The sequence below is a fragment of the Haliaeetus leucocephalus genome, unplaced genomic scaffold (genome assembly GCF_000737465.1).
Source record: "Haliaeetus leucocephalus isolate CR32 unplaced genomic scaffold, Haliaeetus_leucocephalus-4.0 Scaffold166, whole genome shotgun sequence".
Lineage (NCBI taxonomy): Eukaryota > Metazoa > Chordata > Aves > Accipitriformes > Accipitridae > Haliaeetus > Haliaeetus leucocephalus.
The window spans coordinates 1,223,208-1,236,117 of NW_010972602.1; the positions used below are offsets into that span (position 1 = coordinate 1,223,208).

The window sequence follows — 12,910 nt, forward strand, 5'->3', positions numbered from 1 at the left end:
TCATAGGCTTGCCATGTGGCATGTAATTTTAACAGACCATTTCTAATTACAGGACTTTAATTCCTCCAACTTGAGCACTTTCCTTTGTATCTTCCACACCAGCAATACGCTGCCAGCTTCCAAGATCCAGCACACACAAGGCAGATACTAAAGCTCTGTACAGAATATCATTGTTCTTGCATTGTCACGCAGCAGTCAACACACGAATTGTAGCCTTGGCTGCCCAGACACAAGCTGCTCATTTTGTTCATACCTACACTCTACTCATTGCCAAATATTCCCTCTGCTGAGTTTGGTCAAAGCCTTTCAGATTAAAAAGGCTGTCCAAAACCGTGCCTAAATCTGAGATTTTTTTGAGATTGTTGAAACTACCGACTTAGTTAAAGTCATCACACAAATACATCTTTCTACCTGGATTTGTATGCTAAAGCATAGCACCAGAGAAGAGCATGAGAGAGAACCAAGATCTTGACAATGTTGTGTTTTGAAGCAAATAAAAATTTAACTTCAATTTAGAGCAGACTTTGTGGCTTGAACCTCTTGCTAGATGGGATACTTTGTAGATCTTTCAGATGTATGCTATTGAAAGGTGGTGATGTGTGGCCTGGGGCATTTTCTGTGGCAATGTCATCTCTGTTAGACTTACCCACTTGCAAAGAATGCTTCTACTCTCCCAATGTTGCTGTATTTGCTGAGGCCTTTGGAGAATCTGTTTGTCTAGGAAACAGACTTGCAAGTTTAAGGTAAGATCACCTTGCCACTGAAAAGGTTCTCAAGAGGCAGATGAACTTTCAGACTGTGGGCTACAGATGACTGCATCACAAAGAAAGATCACGCTTGCAGAAGTATCACTGTTGCACAAAAAGTTACAAGAGTGTTAGAGGAAGGAGTGTCTCCAAAGGACAAGAGAAAGGAGCTGGCAAAAAAAAAGTAGATAAGGAAACAGGCTTTTTTGTTCGTCCTAAGAAATGGCTAAAAAAACATACACTAGTCATAGGTATAGAAAGCTAATGAATACCTAATGGAAAGCTATTACTTCTTATGTTCTTGGAAATTAGTAATTTTTATTTTTATATATATATATATTATTTTTCCATTAGATTTGTAATTGCAGTCAGTGAGGCTTCATAATTGTAGCTGGCAGAAAAGAGGTATTGGCATTGGGGGGCCAAACCTAAAAGTCCTCCCTTACATAGGCAAACACACAGAGGATTTGATTCAAGGTGGATAGAAAGGAGGTCAAGCAATCATTATTTTGCTCTTCAGTGTAGTATTTGTACTCTCGTATCCAGGCTTGCACAGTTCCTCACTCTAGTGGTCTCTGCCTAAAGGAAAAGGAAACAAGGTTGTGCTAGTTGTTAAAAGTACCTCACATCTTACAAAGATATTATGCTAGCTGCTTTTAGGGTCTGAACTAGATGTTCTCCATTAAACTTGGTAAAACACATCAAAATTAAGTTATAATCATGAAGTGCCCACTTCAGGTTTGTCCAAATATTCATTAAACATTTTGAGCCTTCCAAGTAGCTGTGGACACACCTGTGAACAAACTGATCCTAATTTACTTTTGCTTTGCTATGTTGCCATGAAACCATAGTAGCACTATGATTTTAAGTCTAAAATTCCAGGTCCAGTTAAAAGTCATGGAGAGGACACCCAACATGAATCCTTGCATGCCAGAACTGTTCCATTTCCCACATTCTAACTGTTGTGTTCATAGGAAACACATTTCTTTTGTATTCTGTACACATTGCTCCCATAAAGAGAACAAAAGCTATTTGCCTGGAGTCTGGCAGCATTTCTTTAAGGCTCCTAGTCCTACATACAAGTCCTATACTAGTGAACTAATTTCTCCATATAAATTCATATAAAGTCCCATATTTGATTTTAAGCTTGCCCAACATGAGAGACAAGTTGTTCAGAGACCCAACATGAAGAAAGCACTGCATCAGTCTGTCCCAACCACCTATTGGAGTAGTGATACTGATGGGATTCAAAGTAAGCATATCCAGTCTTCCATTGATGGGAAAGGATTTGAAATAGTAGAGTAGAAATTTGTGTAAGATAAGAGGGTAATAAGGGGAAATGAACTCACATGGTTAAAAGCTCCTGAAGAAACAGTCTGAGTTAGCACAGCCCTTGTGATGTTACCTAAACATACACAAAAAATTTCCAGTGACAGTCTGTCTTCCAATGAAGTTTATGGATATTCAAACTCAGCAGTGATTCCATATCATCTCATCTCTATATAAAAAACACAAAGTGCATTGCAACACTTTGATAAAGAAATGGATTCTACTGTACTCTAGGTTAGCTATGTTCTGCACATTACTGTAACATCTTCATACTAATAATTTGAAGAACCCAGTAGTCACCATTACTAGAGTGGAAAATTTAGTGGTAGCGATTGGAACAGCTGACTGCATGAATCCTAACAACACTCTTATTATTATGTGTTTTGTAACATAAATATATCTACTATAAATGAATCTATACATGATCAACTACAGGGCATAGAATTTTTCCAGTCTTGATGTACAAGTTTTTCTGAAACTAAGTTAGACAAAGTAAATGCAGTACTTTGGAGTGTTATCGTTTGCATATTATAGCTAATTAGCAAGCACAATAACATCATCCTAGGGGAAAGGTCCACTGGCAACTTAATTCATTATCTTCTATTATTGTGTATCATGTTAAAATGACAAGCATCTTATGCTGTACAAGTCATCACAATTTTAATTAATCCAAACCTGATATAAGCATATCAGCTGGTTTTGTCTGTGCCGAGTCCTCCTCAATTTTTGTACATAGGCACCTCTTCAAAGTGGTTTTCCATGTTCATTTGCTTAGAAACATAACAGAAACCCTGTTGTAAATGTTTTTAATGAAAGTAATAATTATATGAAAATCTCAAAATGAGTTTATAACCACCGTAGTTGCCACTGAAATATATATTTCAGGAAACAGTGGAAATTATGGTTGTGATAGTAAATTTACTTACTTGCTATATACTGTGCTGAATGCAGCCTTCTGAGAGAAAGGCTCATCCACACACAGCCATACACTGGAGTCGACTCACAGGCTCTCAGCAGGGTCAGGCTTCAAAACCCAGGGCAGACCACTGCGGGCCACTCCCCAGGCTTTCGGTGCAGTTTGTAACCGAGGAGGGAGTGGTGGGGGAGCAGCCCCCCAGCAGCAGCAGCCAGCTGTGCTGGCCAGCGTTGCACAGAGCAGAGCGGACAGGAGTGGGACGGTCCCTTTGCTGCACCTAGGCACCCGCTGCCTCCTTTGCCTCTGTGCCCCAAACACACAGCAATCTAATTTACTGAATTAAGTACGAAACCAATCTTTCACTAACTTGAAGTACCTTAGTCTGCTAGAACGTTTGTTCGTTATACAGGTACTGTATACAGCCACGGCAGGGGCTTTATTCCGTACTTGCGCAATTCCCGTTCTGGCTGAAAGGAATGGCATTCAGTGATAGCCGGTACCTGGTAACAGCCATCAACAAGTAAAATCACTCTACTCCTAGTGCCTCTGTACCGCCCTGCCCTGTCACAGAGCCCGCAGCCTCATCTGCCCAGCCCCTACCTCTGCCAGCGCAGGGAGCAGGGAAGGCCAGCAGCAAACTAGGTGGTAACTGTAAGAGGTAGCGTTGAGAAATGCTGAGGAGAGAGGTATGACATGAATGCTGCGTGTCCAAGGAACTTACGAACATTTTTCTACTTGGGATTCTCAGCTGGAATTTCCCTCCCAGTTCAGCACCGAGCAAGTCCTTTCTCTCCAAACCAAGCCAAAGGTCCCCCTCTTTCTGCCCAATACTCATGATCAGAAGATATCCTCAAGATGTGCCAGATTTACCTGAAGAAACTTGATACTTCTCACCTTCAGAAAGATACCCCAATTGCCAGGCTATAGCCTTATTTATTTCATGCACTCTTTAGACTGGAGATTTGACCCTGGATTTCCCACACAGCAGTGGCTCCAGCCACTGGTCTGCTGAAGAAATCCTGCCTTTGGCATTCTTGCTGCCTTAGGTGGATGAAAGCCACATGGTCCATAAATCTAAGAAGAGCTGTATAATGAGTTGGACACATAGTTATCTACCATTGTCATGACTTGGGTAGTCCTGGCCAGGCCTCGAGGCATTTTGGCACCCAAAGGGCTGGTGGAAGGTGGAACTGTGAGGACTTCAAGCACAAAGTTAGGTGGCAGCAGAGCAGAGGTTTTGAGTATCTAATTTTAGATTTAAGCACTTCAGTGAGCAAATGGTGTACTACAGCACAGCCCCTAATATAACATATATAGCGATGTCCATGCTAACCTTAAACGTGCCAGTTTAAGCACCAGAATGGCGAGAACAGGCAGCAATGTAAATTATTCAGTGCTGTTCTGTCTGCATTGCTTTGGTACCAAGCTAATCCAATTAAGCCTCTGTCATTACTTCTTCATCATTACTATATCCACCATGCAAGACAGCACTGTGTACTGGTACATGAGGAATTCACACTTATATTTGTCTGTGCAGCCGTAACTTTACGCCCATCATTTTACTTCCAAATTAGGTTATATGGAAGCTTCACCAAAGCTTCTGTTTTCAAAAATGCCAGTCAACATACCACCTTTAACATCAAAATCAACTGTGAAATGTAATACTGTTAATTGGGAAGCAAGAATAATTTATTTCAGTTGTGGATTTGATTTTACCAAATTAAGTTAATGGTACAATATAAAGTAAATGCTAAGACTTCAGTATGCAATTAAGCATTTTGCTCAAGATCCAGGCTATTTTAATCTTTGTCTTTTAAAAGCATTTTTAATCATGAATTGGAAGGTAAAAGAATTAATACACCTTTTAGTATCAATTTCTGCATACAGGACCAAGCAAGCAGGACAGCACACTCTTTAATGTGACCACTTTTTCAGAATAGACATTAACTGAGGCTTTTTCATGCACAGTTGATTTTGTATAAACTGATTGACACCTTTGGGGGTCGTCTTTCCACTGACTCATAATTTTGCTCACTCTTGAAAAAAGCCTTCTGCACACCCAGTATTCTCTAGTTAAAGCTGAAAATTCAACTCATCATATTTACACAATAAAAAAAAAAAATCCATTCTGCCTTGTTTTTAATTGCAAATTCTACTCAAGGGACCAATTCTCCTGCTTAGGAGGCAGCCCTGTGCCTTCTACTAGAGAACCAACTGCAGTCAATTATGGTAATGAAATGTCAATAAATATAAAAATTTAATACAGCCTGCTCTTGGTGAGTGGCAGAGGAGGACTTGCCTCCCAGACAAATTTGCTGGTGCTGCAAATATTAAATGCACCTGAAAGAGTAGCAGGTTGCCTGAGAGCTCTCCAGTAGAGGGATAGTGGGAGATCCAGGCATCTACTGGGTTTTTCCATTATGGCATAATCGCTGCACTAAGGCCACTGATATTCTTGACATCCAGACATCTTAACTTCTTATTATGAAGTGAATAGCATATTTCCCCCACAAACTGGAACCTCAGTGAGGGATTTTGAGCTTTTTTTCCTCCCTTAACGATTACAAAAGGGAAATTAAGTTGTTAAAGTTGATTTTTATATGTGACCAGTTTCTCAATATGAAGTAGTTGAATCACGTCACTATATTAAACTGCCCTTCAAGTAAAAAGTATTTGAGGTATGTTACTTTATTTTTTCTTATTTCTATAAGTATATATACTTCTATATAAAGAAATACATATAAGTATATATACAGAAAGAAAGAGAAATAACAGATGAAGTAGAAAGTAGTTCATGTAAGATGATTTGGCTGGGATTTCCAAAGACCAGATCCTAGTTTTGTCACAGATTTCTTTGGCCATGACTAAGCGATTTAACATCACTATGTCAGTTTTCCCAGGTGTAAAAGAGAGCAATAAAACCTACGTCACAGGATACCCTCACAGCATACTTAAGCATAATCCATTGACTTAATTGAAATGTAAGCACAACTTTAAATGTTTTACAGAGTTGGAGCAGTGTTATTCTTAACATCCATACAAAAAGTATAACCGTTTCTCTTGTACAGTTGCCTTCAGTCAATATCTTAGGTGCACTAAGAGTACATATAAATAAAATGTCTTATTAAAAGCCAGTAACCTATTGATTACATTAAGGTCATAACTAGGAAAAGTTATTTTTAGTCCCTTTCAGTCATCTTCCTATCTCTCCTGGCTGAAATTTTGTCAGGTTTAAAGTCTTTCAGGTTTTTTTCTTGCTTTACTGTTGTTTATACTTCAGCAAAATCAATTCAATAGTTTTAAAATAAAAAAAACCCCATATTTCAAAATACATGTTCCTTAACAGTTTTTTAAAAAACAGATCTTAAGGGATCAGTGCCTGGAAAAACAAAATTTTGCAGCATTGGTCTGTTTCCTTTGGTGATACCTGGCTGTTCTTTATTAACTGCTTTACTATAGGAGACCTTAAAGATGGGATTACAGCACTGATACCTTTAAATAAATCATTAACCCAAAGTGTGCACTTACTGTTGTGCTTAGTTTTAGTTTAAAGCCAGACTTCACTTACGCATGCTTACATCAAGTGTGGTTAGTATTTCCCTGTTGTTATGGAAACTCCTAAAAAAGAAAGGTATTGGTAATATTAGAGCAGCCAGGCAAGAAAAGAATTGTTTTAAAATGTGTCAATAACCCATTTAGGTCTCAGCCAGTTGGCCAGGAGGAGTTCAACACAGGAGTAAGCAACACACCTGGCCATTTTCATGGGACAGTGGCACTTGCAGGGGATGTGTAACACACTCTGATGGAAACCGGGCTGAGCTGAAGGCATTTCGGCTGAAGCAGTTGCACCCTGCTCCACGCTGCTGTCGCTGTGCTGGAGCTGCCGAGCCTCACAGCCTCCAGCCCGGTCTCAGGGCCAGCTCACCGCGGCGCCAGCCCCTACGCTTCACCTTCGCATCACGGCATTCCCGTAGGCTGCAGTACCCGAGCACTTTTCCACTGCTCACCATCCCACCACAAAGCATGCAAAAGTTAACAGTGCACATCTTCAGAGTGGCAGAGGCTGGTACGGCCATCTGCATGGAAACGTCCCCTTAATGGGACTGGTATTAGCCAGAAAAAAGTTTCAGTGTGCAGGCAGTGGGGAGGTTGCCCAAGATTCAAGGATCACCCAGGGGTGTGCCAGCTATGAAAAGCTTTAAGTGTACTTTGCTTGTGAATATTACCTTTTTTTAATATGGTGTATTAATTCCAGCTTTCTGTTGGCTCTCTATATACAAGTGTCACTTCGGAAAGCTCATAGACATGTCAGCCTCCCCCGAGAACAAAGGGGCACCACGAGGGCAGCAGACCCCCCAGAGCAGTCCAGCTTTTTTCTATGTCCCAGAGAAAGTAGTTTTGTGCCCTGCGGTTGCTGCTCGGGAAAATGCAAGTGCAGCAGGCCTGTGTCACACACCTGCCTACTCCTCCTTCGCAAGCGGTAGAGGACTCACCAGAACAAGTCCGTTGGAACCAAGTCCAACAAATACCAGGATTTTGTGTAGCTAAGGAGAACAGAAACCACCCACACAATACCTCTCTTTCCTGTGGGAATACACCAACATTTCTGGGCTTGTATAGATGTTTCTGGCCAAGTTATGGACACTGGACCATTTCCCTTGAATACCGTTGTGTCCCTCTGGACTAATACACCCTGTGTAGACGCAAAGCTCACTTCATCAGTCTTTCTTCGCAGGATCATAAAATTACAATAAGAACAAGAGACACCAAATGAATAAAACAAACTGATACAGGGACAGGGGAATAGCTACCAGTGTCATAAGCAGCTGCCGTATATAAAGCTTCTAAAAAAGCTAATACAGACAAACCAGCATTCACATTGATGTGACATACCATTAAGATACATAGTTTAATGATATTTTCAATATATACCATTGTCCTAAAATAAGTTTATATATAAAATCATCTTGACTTGATCACATCACTAAATTGAGAGTGATTCTTTTATCCAGGAGTATCCTGGTTATATGTGATTGCTTGAAACATCCTAAAGTGGTTCTGCAGGTGTGACAACCAGACAGAAATACAATTCTCTTTTACAGGTGGATTATTCCATAATAGCATCCCAAGCTGGAGCCACCCTCAACAATCTTATGAGCCATGCACAAGAACTAGTAGCAAAGCTTCGTTCCCTGCAGTTTGATCTACGAGAATTTGTATGCCTCAAATTCCTGGTGCTGTTTAGTTTAGGTAGGTACACTCTACTCTTCATGCTTAATAGTGTTATTATTTTTTTCTAAAAACATTGAAAATATTTTGCTTTTCTTAATTTTTCCCCCAAAACATGATTTTGAAATATATTTAATGAGGTTCACAGTAATCTGAGGATTATTTTTCAATTATCACTTGCAGGAAATTATGTATAAGGATTAAAAGTGGGTTTCTATGCAAATTACTCTTAAAACCTATGGAATTTAATGGAGTATTACAAGCTTTCTGTATTTCTCTATGTGATTTCTGAATATTCCAGAAGAAGGATAAAATTCTATTAGAAATTCTAGAGAACAGTGGAAAATACAGATTGCCATGTTTTTCTATGATATTGAATATAGTTATGTAAAGCAGATGGAGTGGGGATATGGTTAAAATATCCCTCTTTTTCAAAGGCATCTGTGGTAAGTATAAACAATCTTCTTTGCATATGATGGCTGTCACATCGTAACCCATAATACAGGAAAGTATCTCATAGTTTTTAAAAAGTGAAAGGAAGTCTTAAAGTGCAAATTAATGATAATAGCTACATGACAGATCAGGCTAGGAAATAACCTTTAAAGGGAAGATTGTTTTGTACTAGTAGAGAGGACACAGAATGGGAAAGATACCTGTGCAAGACAAATTAGTTAAACCAGTGCCCTCCAATGAATCAGTCAAGAAAAATCACCAGTGCCAGGAATAAAAAAGGGCTTAGGGAGATGGATTCCTATTGACTTCATAGGAACAGATTTTTCTGCCTGTCCTCTGTTTCAGGTTTGCACTTTGTTGACTTAATAAAGCTGGTCTAAATAAACTTTGGCCAAGTGAATTTTTATTTACTGGCAGACAGTTGAAAGGAGAGACTTTAAAACATAAATAAGGTCAGACCCAGCCATACCTCCATAGCCAAAACTCCTGTTTTACTCAAAAGGTATTTTGTCTACAAAGAGAGTGTACAGTTGAGCCAAGCACAACAATGAAAGAAATACCAGCAGTGGTGACATTTAGTAATGTCTGTCTTTAATTTTCAGTTTTTAAAAAAATCTGTAAAGGAATAAAATTCTACAAATAAATTATTATAATACAATTGCAATTAGACTAAAAGGAACAGTTTGGTTTACACTGTAAAGCATCGTTTACTGTCTCAAATATGTCCCTCCATGTGGTGTTTACAGAATTTGAACCTGCTTTGGAAAATTTTAGATGAAGCTCTCTTTAACTATAGGGAGCATAAAAGATCAATACTTCAGAGGTATAGGATACAGAACATGTAGAAAAAAATAAGAATTATTTAAAAAATTAGAATGATGCTAACAGAATTGACTGTTATGAAGTATGTACATTCTGAATTCTAGGAAGAGATGATGGATTTCCCTGGTAACTATTAACATTTTGTATTCAGGGCTTCGTTGCTTTCCACGTCTTAGATTCAGAGAAGGAGAAGCCAGCCATCTGTTGCAGAAATTATGTTTTCTGAATTAATCTGATGAATAACAAGAATTCAGATTTCCTAATTCCTAATAATTAGGTTTTTCAGTCATTAGACAGTGGCACAGAAACATCTAAAGAGCCTGTAGCTTTCCTCTGATAAAATATTTAGAGAATTCATCTCAGTTCAGTGATATTTTAAATTAGCTGAATAAGTGAAGTGCATTTGGAAAATTCTCACATTTAGGTGGCCTTTTTGTTTGATCACTTTCATCGGCAATTCTAGCACTTTGCATTGATTTAAGAATCATTCTTACACCGTTAGCTCTTCTAGTTCTGCCAGGTAGTGGCTCAACTTCTGAAGCAGTTGGGCAGAAATACTTTGCAAGCTTGTACCGAGCCAGGTTATCCAGTCTTTTCTCTCATTTATGCTACCATAAAAAGAGCTAATTCTGCTGCTGTTAGGAGCCTTGTAGTCACATCATTTGCATATAAAAGCAAAGTAGCTAAGAAAGGTTCAATACTTTTGAAACCGATTAGTTCATTATTTAGCATATTGCATAATTCCATTTGCTAATAGTCAAAGCAAGATGTTATTCTACAAAGAGTAAAATGTAAAGATGTTACCACTTGACCCACAGGACTGAGGCAAATATTTAATGAGAATGATGACAAAACTGAAATGAAAAACACAGACACCCTTTCCAGCTAAGTACTTAAGTTTGTGCCCAAAAGTATGAACGAATCGTCTGGCTGAAGTTAATAAGACACCTCACATCCTAAAAGTGAGTCAGGTTTTTGAAGACATTGAACTGCCTAACAACACTGGTAGGCATTCAGCAGGGCTGTCAAAACTAGCTGAGCATCAAATTCTACATAAATAACTGGGAGCAATTACTGTACCTAAGTATCTAGGTGCATTTGGCACATATCTACATCTCTTAGGCATCTCAACAGAAAACTGGTCATAATGCCAAAATATATCACTTAATCAAAAAAATATTTCAAAAACCTCAGCTGGCTCTTGTTGAAAATCTGGCCCTGTAATGTTTAATGGAATAAAAAGCACTTCAAGACATACCAGCCTTTTTACATTTCTAAGGAGGTTCATGCCACAGTGTTAACCAAACTAATAAAACCTTATGCTATTGTTCTTTAATATAGTGCTTGGTTGAAAAATAAATGTCTAATATAAAGCCTCTCAAAGGCAATGCAAAGTCAATAATCCACAGAATTAATTTATTGAGAAGAAGCTGTTTGTTTTTTATAGCTGTACAGATACCAAGCTGCCTTGTAAAGCTGTTTGTTATTCATGGCTGTACCATATTTTCTGTCTCTTCACAAGATGGCAATCTCCTTCAGGGCAAAGAACTTTGTCTCTGCCTTTTTTCCTAACATTTCAGAAGTTATTATCTTTGTAAATTAACAGCAAAATAATGTTCAAAACCCAAAGTACTTACAATTATGTTTCAAAACACAATTAAATCATATCAGTTTTGCTTGCTAGATTTTAAACGAGAGAGGTAATTGTTCGTTACCTACTTGTCAAAGGTTCCAAAGGGTTTATACAGGAAAATGCTTTTGATTGATGGTAGCATTAAAGAAGACGCTGTTGAAACTTAGACAGATGCATATTTATTGTAGCCTTTGCGGCTAGCAATGCACAACTCTGGATGCAGTCAAACTGCATATACCCACTCCGCTGAGTGATACACCCAGGTGCAGGAGCTCAGCTCCTTTCTCCAGTGGGCCATCTAGTCTGTCTGGGCTCATCTGACCAACACTGCAAGTATATATTGGTACAGTTGACTCAGCAATTATTCAATAAGCCAGAATAGTTTGGGAACTAGTTTCCTAAGTGTGACATCTCTTTACTTTAGTTCTATATAGTATTAATATATGTAAAGTTATGTAACTTTTAAATTCCCTCTATCAGTTATAAAAAGCAAATGTCTTTACAGCTAGGTAATTCTTACCTCTCTGTACATAAAAGTCTTCTTTCACATCCATGGATCTTCACACTTCAGTGATTTTCTGTCGGTCTACCCTCAGTGGTTCCTCATGCCATCCTTCAATCCAGTCACTGCCAATCTCTGGAGAAGCAAGTCCCTCACACCTGGACTGTGGTTCTCAGCAGATAACCAGTTCAGCTGAATCACTCCTTCAGCTCTTGTGCTCCCATGAGTTAAAAAGTCAGAGAACAAATCGGTCCTTACAACCAGCACAATCACCACAATCACACTGGAGATCACCATCTTGTGCGTGCTTCAGACTCAGCTGTATTTTCAATTAAAAAGAGCCTTGACTCATAAGGACATTAAAGCACCAGCAGAGACCCCTTCTTTCACAGCATCACTGCTCCATCAGTCAATTACTCTGTCAAGACATAGGAAGTTCAAACTAAATTTAAATTCCATCACATTACTCTGATCATCCATCAGGGTTCTCCTCAAGAATCACAGTCTTTCCATGAGTCAGTCCTCTGTGGCAATTCCCTTGCTGTGTACCTCCTCACTACACATAAACAAATGTATGTTGCTTTCCTCTCTCACTGCACACCAGAACAGCATTACGCAAATCGACCAGTCTAATTGACACCTGAGATCACAATAAAGCAAATAGAAACAGGTCTTGTGGTCAAAATTGCCCTTCACAGTTTTGGTTGTGTAACCTGGTATAAATGCTAAGCCATCTTCTAGTCACTTCTTCCCCTACTTGATCTCTGATGGCCATGTCTGAATTCTGTGCCAACATCTGTCTTTGACGCAAATGATAAACTAGATGCTGATTGAATGTTTTATTTGAAGATGAGCTGGACTTCTGAAGCCAAAGCATTTTTATTGCAAAGAAGCAATCCATCTGCCAGCATGATTTATTTGAAAGAAGTCTTCTGTTTAGGTGGCCTAGAAATAGCAATTTCTGTTATCAATCTCCATTTCAATTATCTTGAGCTATTAGCTTGCTTTGAAGTAAATCAGGACACCAGTTGATAGCAATTATCCTTGCCAACCTTTCTTTGACTGAGGTTTACATCATATTTGCAAACCCCAAAACAAGCCTGTTTTCTGGGGCATCATTCCTGTGTTGTCACATATAGAGGTATTGTCCCCTTAATTTCAACTAAAGGGAGTGAAGATAATCAACACACCAAACCACAATTTAACTCAGGTATATCAGCCAATTTTTCTTCCACAATCTGAAGATATGTTGATAAAAAAAATCAGTAGCTCAAGAGATA

At 38.8% G+C, this 12,910-nt stretch overlaps 1 protein-coding gene across 2 annotated transcripts in view; it reads left to right on the forward strand.

The window, feature by feature from the left end:
• NR5A2 (nuclear receptor subfamily 5, group A, member 2) overlaps window positions 1–12,910 on the forward strand; it is a 95,718-nt gene that overhangs the window by 59,515 nt on the left and 23,293 nt on the right. For both annotated transcript variants that reach the window (XM_010563416.1, XM_010563417.1), the window contains one exon: window positions 8,094–8,241. In XM_010563416.1, coding sequence (XP_010561718.1) covers window positions 8,094–8,241 — 148 coding nt within the window. The remainder of the gene's footprint in view (window positions 1–8,093; window positions 8,242–12,910) is intronic.